The sequence below is a fragment of the Chionomys nivalis genome, chromosome 5 (assembly GCF_950005125.1).
Source record: "Chionomys nivalis chromosome 5, mChiNiv1.1, whole genome shotgun sequence".
NCBI lineage: Eukaryota > Metazoa > Chordata > Mammalia > Rodentia > Cricetidae > Chionomys > Chionomys nivalis.
In genome coordinates this window covers 21,546,466-21,560,236 of record NC_080090.1, presented here as the reverse complement: position 1 = coordinate 21,560,236, position 13,771 = coordinate 21,546,466, and the positions used below count along the sequence as shown (strand labels likewise).

Here is a 13,771-nt window from a genome sequence, read left to right as displayed (position 1 = left end):
TGAAAAACATGTCTCTGTTACCTATCTTTGTGTCTAAGAGAGGCGAGGAAGTCCTTGGACCTGTACAGAAAAGATACTGAATGGGACACATTCAACCATCATTCAAAAAATAGATGTTGAGGGCCTAGTAGGGTCAGCTAGTGGAGATTTACTGTTAGGCTAGAAGCCATGAGAAAATACAGAAGTCACAGAGATAATGCTTTGTCCTTGGGGAGTTCTTTCTGGTCAGCGCGGCAGACAAACATTTACAGCAGACTAAGTTCTGTGATAAAGCCGTAAGCTGGCTATTACACTGGCACAAAGAGTCCGGGTTGCGTCATTTTGTAAGTACTTAGAACGTATGGGACTTCCTGGGACCCTCACAGAAGACTGAGAACATTCCCTGTGTGCCAGACACGGTTCTGCGGTTCTGCACTCTTTCTGAGTGCTGTTTAAGTCGCCACAGCTTTGAGTTTATTTTGTAGACCGGGCAACTAATGCTTAAGATGCTTTCATAATTGAGCAAAAGCCACATGGCAGGTAAGAGACAGGGCAGGTGAGGTGCCAGTGAAGAAAGCAAAAACCTTCCAGGGGTTGGGGGGAAGACACCCTAAAGGCACAGAGGACCTAATTACATTCTGAAGGGATGAGTGGGTACTCTGGGCAATAGAAAATGCAAAGATCAGGGTGGAACTAGCTGTCATTTTTTTTTTTTTAATAAGGCTCAACCGAGGACTCCCCTAGAATGTGAAGAAAGACAGCACTGGTGGGTTTTAAGTGGGACTCCATTAATTGAAGCCTGGAAAAAAGCAGAAGGTGTCCTAGACACCCTTAAACTATTGCTTTCCACCCTAAGGGGCAGAAAAATGCCTGCCCGCTTCCTCCACTAAGCCTCCCCCCCTTTCCGATCTCGCCAAAATTTAAGGGAAAATGTCAGGTTATTAAACAGGAGATGGAAGGGTGGGAGAGAGAAGCTGGGTCTGAACCCCAGGCCCTAAGTCCTACCACACCCCTTGGTCTCTGGGCAAGGAGTGACCTCACTGTTAGTTTTTGCCCAGGCTTGAAGTTAAATGGCAAGCAGAACCACGTGGGGGTGCTGTCCCAGCCTGTAAGCCCCAGTCTGGTCACACCCTGCTCAGTCCTGGGGGAAGGCTCTTCAAGTACCTTCATTTACCTTGCCAGTTTTTAAGCCTGCAATCGCGAGCTAACCTAGGCAGAAAGTTTTCTACTGGATTGCAAGTCTGAGGTAGCTGAGTGGAGATTGAGTTCTCATGAGTGGAGACCTAGGGATGGGCGCCAAGGACTCAGCAGGTCCTTTAACCTTCATTCCTGCCTAGGGACCACCTATCTTAAGCACTCCAGCATTCCTCTAGGCTGCGCCTTTAAACCTTCTCGGCCCTTGCCCCGCCCCTGGTCCGCCCCGTCTGAGGCGGGACCCTCCAGAAAACTCCAAGCCCGGCCGGGTCTTCAGCTCCACTCGCCGCTGCATACCCTGACGTGCGCGTGCTCTTATCCAGCCCGCTTGGACGGTGAGCAGGACTGAGGGACCAAGGAAGTGGGGTGGGATGGGGGGGGAGTATGTGTGTGGTTTGTAGAAAGCAAGAAGCCAACACTTGATTGTTGCTCCAGGGAGCATGGGGGTTATAGACTGGCGATTGCAAGGGTCTGAACCGGGCGCCCCGCCCCGTGCTGTCAGGTCCGGTTTCCAAGCTTTGACTCTGCATTGTTGGGCAATTAAGTAAGATGAGCTTTGCTGGTGCTTAGACAGGGCGTCCGTCCCGACCCAAGGGTCGGGTCCCAAGCCCCAGCAGTCTACTCCAGCGTCGAGTTCTTGGGGAAGAAGGAAGGAGGGAGTCCGACGTTCGCAGGCTGGCGTTGAGTGGTGGCGAGAATAGGGTTCTGGAGCGCGCCCTGGTGCGTCTCCGCAGTCCCTGAATTTACCGTGCGACCCTTTCACTTCCTGGTCCAGGAGCACGTGTGGGCACTCCCTGCCTTCTGTGTCCTCGAGACTGCCCTTTTGCGCCCTTTCCTGCTAGTTTGCTTTTCTGGATACTCGGGTTCACCACCTGGGGTCACGGGTCTCAGTGCCTTACTTGCACAGTGGCCTGGTCTTCTGTGCGACCCCATCCCTTTCCTGGAGAGTCTTTGACCTCGGACATCTCGGGGCTGCAGCCCTGACTGCACTCGGATGTGTCCTGTCTGGAGGGGTTGGCTGCGGTCCAAGCTCTTCTACCCTAGCCTAAGCCCCGCTGCCCCCTCCCGTGCCCCCTGCTGCTGGGAAAGCTGGTGGTGGCCGCGGGCGGGCGGGCGGGCTGCCCAGACCTGCGTCACCCCAGTGGCGGGAGGGTGGTGGGTGACTCATCCGCAGTAACGGCCCAGGGTGTGGCCGTGGGGGTGGGGGCGGTGGCTGAAGGGGTTGGACCTGCAGACCGGAAGTAGATTGCCTCCTCGTTGGGCTCCTCAGGCCTCCCCGTGTTCGTATGGGAGAGGTTCTGGAATACTTGGTATCTGGAGCAGAAGCAGCGGTGATGGACAATGGAGGTGCGGTGTAGGAGACCTGTAGCTGGACGGGCTCCCCTTGTTCTTTTAATTCGGAGCAGTAGTCAGGGACAGCGCCTCATCTCTAAGCTCCTCCCAGTTTCTCCTTCCTGCAGTTCAGGGTACACCTCAGACTTCGGAACAAGGTTAGGAGGGGTGAGCAGGGTGCTATCGTTCCAGAGCCAGCAAAATAATCTTTGTCCTTGCCATCCCCTTGCGCACCCATAACTTTACTGTCTATGCCAAACCCCAGGGAATTGGCGCCTAGCCTGTCTTCATTCACTCCATGGCCTTGCCCTTCGAGATTGCCAGGTGTGGGCTTTCTAGCTCAGAAATGCCTTTCCTACCCAGGATGTGCCCTCTAGACTTCTTTGATTCTTGCTTCTCTACCCACAAACTACATATGTCCTCCCGGTCCTCCAAAGCTGCCTCCTGTATCCTGAGAACAGTTAGGATTCCTCATACCCCTTTGCCCAGGGCCTCCACCCAAGTCTGTGTGGAGTGGGTGTTCCTGCCTGGGGGGCCCCCACCCTGCCTCCATTCTTCTGTTTGGTACACAGAAGTCATGGCAACGGCCTCCACCCCCTCCTCTCCTGAGCAGGCCTTGTGGCTTCCTGTCTGTGGAGCTTTCTCTTCTGCTCAGGATTCTAGGTGGTGAGGGGGCTGCCCCCTGGTGGGGGGAGGGTCTTTCCCCTGCAAGGCATCCCCTTAACCACAGTGCTCCCCAATGGCCTTCTGCCTACTCATTGGGCATTTCTGTTTCAGAAAAGTCCCAACAGTCCCAGCTGGGAAGTTCCCTATGCTCCGTCTGCACCATAAGAGGACAGTCCCCCTTGTTTTCCCAATAGACATTCAGTCAGGAATCCCAAAGTCCGACCCTTCCCAACTTGGTGTTCCCCTTGACTTCAGCATTGACGCTGAATGGGGCAAGGTAAGCTGCCAGCCGTGGTTTGGGTGGAGCCCAGGGCTGGAAGGCCTTTTGCGGCCCCTCCTCCTTTCCTAGCTCTCGTAACCTTGTAGGCCTGAGTGAGGATTGTTCCCAGGGCTGCTGTTGGCTCTGGAGTTCTCGCTGCCAGCCTGCCATGTAGGCTGTCCAGCTGCTGCCTCCATTGGGATACCCGGTTCTGGCCGTCTCCCACACCTGTGTTCCAGCTGGACAGATGTCTTTAGCCCACACGGGAGGGAGACTTGCTATTTTCTCTTTCTCTGAGGGAGGGCTGGGGTAGGTCTCCTGGGTGTAACTAGGGTGGGTCTCTCCAGCTGCAGCAGCCACAACCCATCAGCTGTCTGCCTGAGGGGGTAGGGAGAGACACAGCTGCTGGCCAGGCAGGCCTGGCTGAGATAGCTTCGTCTGAGAACTCCGCCCCATGGCTCTGCCACTTTGGGGTTCTGGGGTCATGGCCTCAGAGTGGAAGAGAGATACTGCAGCTGGACGCCAGTGACCTTGCCAGCTGTGTCCAGGCTCCAGAGCCAGGGGAGGGACCCTCAGTAGTCCTCTGTCTGGAGATAGATCAGGGGCAGCGGGAGGACACTGGAAGAGTCTGTCTTTGGACTCCTTCTTAACCCCGGTATCTGGGTTAATCATTCTCTTGTCCTTTCTTTACTTATGCCCGGGCTTCAGGCCCATGGAAACAGACCTAAGTGGCAGGGGTGAGGCTATTTCCAGAAGAGAAGTCTAGAAATTGGGCAGGGAAAGGAGTCTTGATTCTGATGAGAGCTTTTATCCATCTCCTTTTCCTGTCCTGTCTTCTAGTTACACCTAGAGCGTATAGACTGGGAGCTGCGTGGCTGCGGGTGGACAGTGTGGGCGGGGATGCTCGCTCACCTCTTCTGCCAGGCCGCAGCCACTCCACACTTCTACCTGCCCTCATCATGCTGATTGTGTGTGTGGCCCATGGCGTGGTGTGGGTCGGGACCCGGCCTGACATTTATCTGGTCTGGCTGGGGTAAGTCTCCCAATGAAGCTTAAAAATAGCTGATTTATGGGACGGATCCTGCCGGAAATGTGCAGCTGGATAACCCAGGGTAGGGAGGGGCGGCCATGTTGAAGGGTGGGGGAGGGGGTGCTGACCCAGCACACAACCTCTGCCCAAACGCATGACATTATTGGAGACAGCCTGGCTTCTTGTATTTTGGCGGAGCACCGGCGCCCTTGTGGGGGTGGTGGGAGTGTTTAACCTGGGGTGCATGAGAGAGGGAGCCAGAATGACTTCATCCCTTAAGTCTGACCTGGCCTAGAGCCAGATGTGGGCTCCCTGCCTCTCATTGAATGGAGGCTCTTGTCCTGGGAATACCAATTTTTGAGCTGTCAGAGACAGCCAGCTGTATTTCTGACCAGAGAAGGACCCCTAAACAGGGGCTGGGAGTCACAAGTGAGGGACAGTGTCCCTCCTCTGTTCCTGGCTCCTTCACGCAGCAGCAGCATCTCCAGCGCCTGCTCCCAGGTTCCTGGGTGTGGGACCTGTCAGAAAGTGGTGGGTGGGGACGGCTGCCCACAGTGAAACGCTGCCAACTCAGACCTGTGGTCAGAAGCCACCGGTTCCTAACCAAGGTCCTCCAGGAAAGTTAAACTCAGCCGTGCACTGTGCCACCCCACTGCTGTTTCTCTCCCCAGGTTTCCCTGAAAATAAGGCCCAAGGCTCTGGGTTAACTTCCCCATTTCTGCTCTAACAGACTATGAACCTAGTGACACACGGGCTGCTCTAATGGGTCTAGAAACCCAGTGAGTGTGTGTGTGTGGTGGTGGTCGTGGTGGGATATCACTGGTGGAGGTCCAGGTGCTGGCGGGGCTGCATTCACTGGGGCTGAGGAGCTAGGGCAGAATCCATTTCCTTTTCTTTTCTGGGCTTCTAGGGGGCATTGCCTGATTCATGACTCTGCCTGATATACGCACTCTTCCTTCCCTCCGCCCATTCTGCCTTCCCCTTCACATCCTGCCCCCCCTCCCATTCTGCCTTCCCCCCTCTGCCTCCCCTCTCCCATTCTGCCTTCCCCCCTCTGCCTTCCCCCTCCCATCCTGCCCCCTCCCGTTCTGCCTTCCCCCTCCCATTCTGCCTTCCCCCTCCCATTCTGCCTCCCCCCTCCCATTCTGCCTTTCCCTCCTCCCATCCTGCCCCCTCCCATTCTGCCTTCCCCCTCCCATTCTGCCTCCCTCCTCCCGTTCTGCCTCCCCCCTCCCATTCTGCCTCCCCCCTCCCATTCTGCCCTCTCCTCTTACTGAGAATGAGAACTCTTGTAAGAATATTGGGCCCGCCTGGCTGACACGGTAATCATTCCGTCTGCAAATGCGCCTCTCCTCCTTTTTTAACTCCTGTAAGGTGATCTATCCTCCAGTTCTGGGAATTAGTGTGTGGACACCTTCAGTGGTGAGAGGAAGGTAGGAAGAAGGGGGTTATTCTGTCTACCATGAGGCCTCGAAGGGAAGGGAAAGCATTTGGTTTTTTACTGCGAGGTTTCACAGAGGAAATTCCCTTTGCAATCTAAAACGCTGGCCTCCCTTTCCCAGCAAGCCCACCCAGACTGCTTCTGTCGCCCTGGGTCTGTTAATTCCTGTAACATGATCTGAACTCTGCACCTTAGTGTTCATCATGTACACTGTTTACATGATCACCTTCACTCCCTGTGTCCCTGCGATGGCACTAGGGAGAGTTCAGGGCTGAAGACTTTGTTCTCTGCTATAATCCCTACTACAGATGTCAGTTAGAAACCTAGTGGTTAGTGGAAGGTAATGCCACTCACTCCCCCTCTTGGCGTGGGTTTCCCTTATGCTCTATATGCTCCGTTCCTGAAACATTTTCTAAGGCTCCGAAGAGCAGGGTTGGGGGCTAGAATGACTGATTTGCCTTTGTCAGGCCTCATTACTCCCAGTAAAGATCTGAACCGAAAGCATTTACCCCATCCTTTATTCCCGTGGGTCCTAGGCTTCATCCATTCATTCAAATGAAATTTAGTATCTGTGTAGCCTCACACCAGAGGGCCAGAGTTCAGAGCCCTGCTGTGCTAGCTCCTGGGCAGGAATTCCCTCTCTGGCCCTCACAGGCACTCTGAGTATTGTAGAATTGACTGTGGGCCTGATTATATCCTCCCACAGCTCCTCACTGTCACCACAGCTGTCAGAATGGCCAACCGGGGACCTTCCTACGGCCTGAGCCGAGAGGTGCAGCAGAAGATTGAGAAGCAGTACGATGCGGACCTGGAGCAGATCCTGATCCAGTGGATTACCACTCAGTGCCGCAAGGATGTGGGCCGGCCCCAGCCTGGGCGTGAGAACTTCCAGAACTGGCTCAAGGATGGCACGGTGAGAGCACGCTGGGAGGTGCTGGGAGGGCGTGGGGCTCTTTAACCTGAACAGGAGAAGAAAGAGGACAAGTGGGCCCAAGTGTGTCATCAGCCTGAATCTTTCCAGAGGCTGTTAGAGCTCCCGTGCTTTCCGACCTCTCCATGGGGTGAAGGTCAAGGTGGATGTGCCCCTTAGAACAGCAGCTGTTTGAGCCGGGCAGTGGTGGAGCACGCCTCTCATCCCAGCACTCAGGAGGTAGAGACAGAGGGATCTCTGTGAGCTCTGGTCTACAGAGCGAGTGCCAGGACAGGCTCCAAAGCTACAGAGAAACCCTATCTCGAAATAAAAAAAAAAGAAAATAAAAAGAAAATAAAAAAGCCCCCCACCACACACGCACACAAAGTAAAATAAATAATAAAAAAAGAATACTAGAATGTTGGCTGTTTGAAAGAGGGTGAGAAGGTAAGCTCTGGCCGGCGATTCTGGAGCCGCCACGCACTGGCTCTTCATCTGGGTTCAGAGGCAGGAGGGACCTTGATGTTTCACCCTGGGAGAACACCTCTCTGGTTCACTGTTTGGTGCTCTGGTCTTGAGTAGGCATGTTCTCACCTCTTCCAGGTGCTGTGTGAGCTCATTAACTCACTATACCCTGAGGGGCAGGCCCCGGTAAAGAAGATCCAGGCCTCCACCATGGCCTTCAAGCAGATGGAGCAGATCTCTCAGTTCCTGCAAGCCGCTGAGCGCTATGGCATTAACACCACTGACATCTTCCAAACCGTGGATCTCTGGGAAGGTGAGCCGGGGCCCAGGGCCGTTACCCAGGAGACTCGGGGTTGGGGTGTGCTATCTTTACAACAGAAAAACGATAGGTGGTAGATTTCCTGAGGAGAGTGTGTGCGTGCCTGATGGAAGATGGGCCCTATTGCAGGGTAGGGTGGGAACAATGAATTAAGGAGTTTGGATGCCAAGCTTGGACCTAGTTGGCAGGTAGAAGGCATCTAGTACCCTACTTCCGCTCAGGCGGCGTACTTGTTTTCCAGGAAAGAACATGGCTTGTGTGCAGCGGACACTAATGAACCTGGGTGGGCTGGCGGTAGCCAGGGATGATGGACTCTTCTCTGGGGATCCCAACTGGTTTCCTAAGTAAGTATCTGTGGGATTGCCATAGGGCCCTGCTGGTACAGTATTCTCACTCACTCCTGGCTGTCGAAAAGAAATGATGTAGCTGTAGAACCAGCCATTACAAAGCGCCTTTAGAACTCCAGAAGGTGGTGGGAGGTGGTGGCGGCAGCAATGACTTTCCTTTTGGAGAGACAAAGAGGTGCTTCTTAGCAGCCCAGAGGTCTCAAAGGCAGAGTGGATATCAGCTTACATGTCCAGGGAAGAATTTACTGGGGTAGCTAGCCTCTGACAGCCTCCTAACTAGTACCCCCCTTCTACCCAGGAAATCCAAGGAGAACCCCCGGAACTTCTCGGACAACCAGTTGCAAGAGGGCAAGAATGTGATTGGACTACAGATGGGCACCAATCGTGGAGCATCGCAGGCAGGCATGACCGGCTATGGGATGCCACGCCAGATCCTCTGATCACACAAACCCCCGCCCCTGCCCTTCATGAATGGTTAATATATATGTATATATATATGTTTTAGCAGTGACATTCCCTGAAAGCCCCTGGATCTCTAAGCTCCCCTCTGCCAGAGTGGGGTCCAAATTATCTTGTCACTTCTGGCAGTGCCCGTTGATTGCCTCTCTCTCTGGGCTTACTAATACATTCCTTCCCCACAGCCATCAAAACTGGACCACCTTCCCCTTGGGACCAAAAGCCTCCTTCCCCCAGCCTGCTTCTCTTTTCCTGACCTCTGTGCTTCCAGTCCATTCCTTGGCTAGGAGTCAGAGATGCTGCCCTGTGGCATTGTGCCACGCTGACCTTCCTTCTACGAGTATGCCTCTCCTACAGCTGTGGCTGCAGGGATTTAATTTATAAGGAGGGGCCTGTGGCTGTCACCCCAGCCACAGCTGGGCTGTACTTAGCACACTTCTGGGCAGCTTTCCTCCCTAGCAAGAGGCCCTTTTGGCTTCTTATTTTCCATTCCTCTCACTGTGGCTAAGGGGTGGAGCCGCGGAGGCAGAGGTGGAAGAGCTGCCCACCATGGTCTGGGGCTTGAGGAAACATGTGTTTGCTGATTTTCAATAAAGAGTTTCATTCTTTTTTGGATGGAGTCAGGCTGTATCTAGGGCCACTGCGCCTACGTCGGGGGCGGGAGCCATACCAGGCAAGGAGGGGGAGGGCAGAGGTGAAAGGTTGCTGGGCTGAGCCCTGTCTTCATTTTCCTCTGCATCCTCTTTCTGTCATCCGGTTTAGAAGAGGACAGGCTGGGATTAAGAAGGGACAGGACCTCACTTGGGGTAGTAGCCTTAATGCAGAGTACATTGGCTGTGTTTGCTGGATGGGAGAACTTTTTCCTCAGGGAACTGGGTGAGTGGACTGCTGCTCCTGGCTGTGTCTGGACAAGGACAAGATGGCCCATGTTGGAGTAGGCTGTTCCAGCATGGGGGCTGAAGGTGGGGGTCACAGTGGCTGGATGGAACCCAAAGCTGGGAAATGAGCGGGAGTGAGTTAGCTGACTGTGGAGATGTCATGTCCATTGACCCCCAGCACCTGTGAGCTGCATCCCAGGGAGAGCCTCGCCATAACTTTCCTCTAGACTTTGACCTTGGACAAGATAATCAACTTGGGGTCACTCTGTCCCCAGCCCAACCCAGTAATGAATGCATGTGACCTATAGGCCTCCCATTATCTCAAGACTTCCTATGTTGGTTTCACGTCTTCCCACGGAGAACCTGAAGGACGCTGGGTCAGCTAATGCCTGACCTTTGCCCACCCTCGCTAGCCAGTCTCAGGGCTGTGGTGTCCCTTGTCCCTCTTCCTCTTTCTGCTTTGGGTACTACCCATCTCTTTCAGAGCAGAAAGCCACAAAACTGTACCTGAGGCTCACGTAATGCAGCAGGTTGTAAACAAGGAGCTTTTGTCTTGCAGTCTGATCCTGGAAACACCTACTGTGTGCCAGACGCCATCTGTGCCATAGTTTATAGCCATTGGCCCCATGGCTCTCAGCCTTATCCTGACACCTCGCTATGGAAGAGATAGCGTTTTCTTGCTTGCTGCACTGCGAGGGACTGTGGCACAGATAAGATAGACTGCAGCCTCTGTATAAATCTCCAGGGGTTGGCTGTCACTCTTTATCTCTCCTTCAGGAAGACTCTGTGGACTGCCAGTGTGAGAGGTGATGTCACTGCAGAGAAAACACAGAATCTACTGATTTTTTTTTTTTTAACATCCTTCCCTGATTTAACTGTTTAGAGCTGCAAACTGCTGTCGACACACTGCAGTGTTCTGGGATGGGATATGCCTCAGCACTAATGCTGCCTGGTCCCAGAAGATCCTTATAGAAGTCCAGGAGATGGATATTACCTTGTTATCGCTCCCATTCTATCCCCTTAGGTGTGATAAAGGGCAAGAAACTTAGCCATGGTCCCGTGAAGGAGCGGATATTTGAGCCCTAAGGGAACCTGGCTGAAGGTGGAGTTCATTCAGCCTTTGCTGTTACAGGCTCAACCACAAGCGGGGATGTGGAGGGACTGGGCAGTGAATGTAAGGTGGGATAATGGGGGGCTGAGTTCTCCTAAGGCTCCTGTGAAGGCCGTGTAAGCCCAGAACAGAAAGGACTTGCATGGTGAATACTTGTAAAGACCCAAGAATTGGAAGTGAGGGGATAAAGAGTGGACTTGGTGTGCACAGTGGGCTGGGAGATTGCTGAAGCCTGTTGGTGCGACAGCCCAGCACTGCTGTACTGCTGAGTATGACCATGAAGTGTCAGCTGGCCCGATCTGACTCTAGAGTGACTTTTCCAAGGCAGAAAGCAGTGGGGTCTAAGAGACGCTCATTTTCCTTCTGGCTGTGATCTCCAACTATTGGTCTGCAGGCAAGTCTGTGGGGCATTTCCTTGATTAACGATTGATGGGGGAGGGCCCAGGCCACGATGTTCTGGGTCTGATAATAGGAAACAGACTGAATGAGCCATGAAGAGCAAGCTAGTAAACAGTGTTCCCTTATGGGTTCTGCTTCAGTTCCTGCCTCCAGGTCCCTGCCTTGAGTTTCTTGATTCTCCCCAGTGGACTGTGACTTAGGACTTGTAAAACAAATAAATCCTTTTCTTGCCAAGTTGCTTTTGTTGCTGATGTCTTCCTTACACCAACAGAGAGCAAACTAAGCCAAAAACCCTTTTGGGGCTCTAGCATCTTAAGATCTTGTATCATTTTCTGTTTTCTTTTTAGCTTTTGGTCCCTGCTGAGGTCAGTTTCACTCCTGACTTGGCTCTTCTAATTTCCTGGCACCATTTCAAGCCCTGGAGCCCAGAATGGGTCCCAACCCTGATGCCAGGAGAAACAGCCCCTTTGTACAATGTCCCCTAGGTTGCTTGTCATCTCCCAGTACCCGTTCTTTGTGGCTTTCTGTGTGTGTTTTGTAACTGATACTGCAGGAAGAGTCCAACTACCCGAAACAATCTCCTTGGAGGTCCCTCCATGGTTTGCTCTTTTTATCTCCTCAGAGCTTTGTTCAAATATCACCATTTCTGACCACTCTCCTTAAAACCGTGCGCGCCTCCTCAGCCTGCATCTGCCTCCCTTCCTGCTGCCATTTATGACTGTCCGAGAGCCAATATGTTTTACTTACTCATTTTCAGCCTCCGCCCATAGAATCTACACTGCACAGAGGCAGGGTTTTATTGGTTTTTTTTTTTTTTTTTTTTTTTTTTGTGTAGATCGGTGCTACAGGTGCTGGATAAATATTTGTTGGATGAATAAACGAACGACCTGTTACACCAGCTGCTTGCTCTCAAATCCCCTTGCCTAGTAAGATAGTCAGCCAGCCCAGAGGCACAGCAACCCAACCACTCCTTAGATCTGAGCTGGGATCAAGCGCCTTTGTAGGCCCCCATGCTTCCTTCATGCTAATTTTCACAAAGCAAAACCCCAAGAAGCTTTGTTCCCTGCTGCCAGAGACGCTGCGAAGTGGATGGAGGGTAGGGTGTGTGTATGCAATTGGAAGACAAACTGATGATTTGAGGTGGGGGGTGGGGGATGGAGCGTGGGAGAAGCACGGGGGGGGGGGGGGGAAGACGGCGGGCGGAGTCAACTTTCCGTCATTTGCTTTGCCTTCATCCGTGAAGCCGAAAGTCACTCTGGAGGTGTAGAGGAAGTAGGCGTGGCCCTTGGTGGCCAATAGAAGGAAGAATTAGAGAAGGGGGCGGGGGATTTCAGAAGCTCCACCCAGTTTGGCTCGCTTTTGAGAACAAGCATAGGTTTGCCCTGTCCCTGTGTGAGTGTGTACCCAGGTGTGTGTGTGAGGACTGACTCATGGGCCCCAGGTGGGAGAGAGGAATCTACGTGAGGAGACTGTGAGGAACTTGTGTTGAGTGTCTGCCCAAGAGGATAACGGGTGGGTAGAGGTGTGAGTCCTGTGTGCATGTGCGTAGGCAGCTGTGTGTTTGTCCACCAAGGAGAACAATGGGCGCCATTTCTGCCCCTGTTGCTTTCTGAGAACTTGGCAAAGGGCCCAAGGAGCAGTGGAACGGGGAGAGGACTGGGTAATAGGACCCTAGGGGAGGGAACGATAAAGGGCCTGGGATTAAATTTGTTGAAGAAAGGCTAAAACAATGAATTAGTAACTGTCTCTGCGAAGAAGTAGGTTTTAGTCCCAGTGGCCAGGGAAGAGGATTACAGAAAAATGCTCTAAAGTTGCATCTAGAGAAATTTAGGTTAGGCAAGGAAAAATGATACTCTTGCCTCTAAAGGTTATTAGCCTCTGGAATCTCTCAAGGGTCAGAAGGAATGTCTTCAATAAATAGGAGAAATCTCATTTCCTAATTGTGGAAAATGGGCAGTTCTGCCTGGGAATGCTCAGATATACCCCCCCTCCCTTTATGTGTGTGTTTTTCAACACTTATTTCCTTACTGAGGTTCTATTGCAGGCCATACAGGGTAAATTATTGATACATGTGGTCCTGAAGGGAAATACCATATGGATGTGAGCCGTGCTGATTCTTGAAGCCAGTGACACATACCTTTAAGGAACGCATGCCGGACTCCATGGGAGGACTCTCTTGTCAACTCAGTACCCTGGAGAACTGAGTGCCATGGGAACCAGAGGTCACCTATATCAGGAATTATCTGCCCCCCTCCCATCTACCCAAGGAAACCTGGGAGCCTACTAGGGAGATTTTTGTAATAATGAGCAGTCACTGGTTTTGTGGTCAGAGGTCCAGTGTGGGTGGGTGGAAGGGCTTAGTCTTCTTCTTTGAAAAGGGCCGGTCAAAGAGGTGTGAGGATGAGAGCAAGGGATCAGCAGAGGCAGACAGGCCAGCATCACTCGAACCTGAAGTGCGCATGGTGAGGTGATAGAAACGTTCCCCCAGACACCGGGGCCGTCATTCTGCTTCACTCCACTTTTCGGTAGAATCTGACTTTTTAGTCGGTTTTCTTTCAGGCAAGTTGGTTTTCTAGTGACGGTAGTGTGATGATGGGGATGGGGATGATATTCACTATCGTTTTTGCTACACACAATGCAAGGAACTCAATGGTTTGGATTTATTCCTTCATTGTTTCAAAGAACAATCCTCGAACTTCTTTTCAAGGTTGCGGCACCTGTCGCCTTCTGGCAGTGGGAGCTCCGCAATTAACAAGACAAGCAATCTCTGCTCACCTGAAAGCGGTAAGAAAAGGAGCCAATTATAAAACATGTCTTGTGGCATTGTAAGAGGGTCTAGGCTAGTTCTTTGAGGAACCTTCAGGATGGGTGCCTTGACCCATCATCACCAGCATTGTCATGCACCTACCACACCCTGGGCCATATTTCCCTGCTAGAAAACCAGTTAAAATATTGGATCCCACCATACACCTTCCATGGGTGTAC

At 52.6% G+C, this 13,771-nt stretch overlaps 1 protein-coding gene across 1 annotated transcript; it reads left to right on the top strand.

The window, feature by feature from the left end:
• The first annotated feature begins 1,376 nt into the window (after positions 1-1,376).
• On the top strand, positions 1,377-9,007 carry Tagln2 (transgelin 2). Its single transcript, XM_057769857.1, has 5 exons — positions 1,377-1,508; positions 6,608-6,814; positions 7,415-7,589; positions 7,837-7,939; positions 8,241-9,007. Exons 2-5 carry the CDS (start codon positions 6,635-6,637, stop codon positions 8,380-8,382), a joined length of 600 nt encoding a protein of 199 aa, XP_057625840.1. The 5' UTR covers positions 1,377-1,508; positions 6,608-6,634; the 3' UTR covers positions 8,383-9,007.
• Positions 9,008-13,771: the final 4,764 nt, after the last annotated feature.

What these genes read in the sequence shown, in the direction of transcription:
- Tagln2 (XM_057769857.1), top strand. Translation starts at nt 6,635, where the DNA reads ATGGCCAACCGGGGACCTTCCTACGGCCTGAGCCGAGAGGTGCAGCAG. An exon ending in ACTGGCTCAAGGATGGCACG is followed by an intron (nt 6,815 to 7,414) that starts GTGAGAGCACGC and finishes CACCTCTTCCAG; the next exon opens with GTGCTGTGTGAGCTCATTAA. An exon ending in AACCGTGGATCTCTGGGAAG is followed by an intron (nt 7,590 to 7,836) that starts GTGAGCCGGGGC and finishes CTTGTTTTCCAG; the next exon opens with GAAAGAACATGGCTTGTGTG.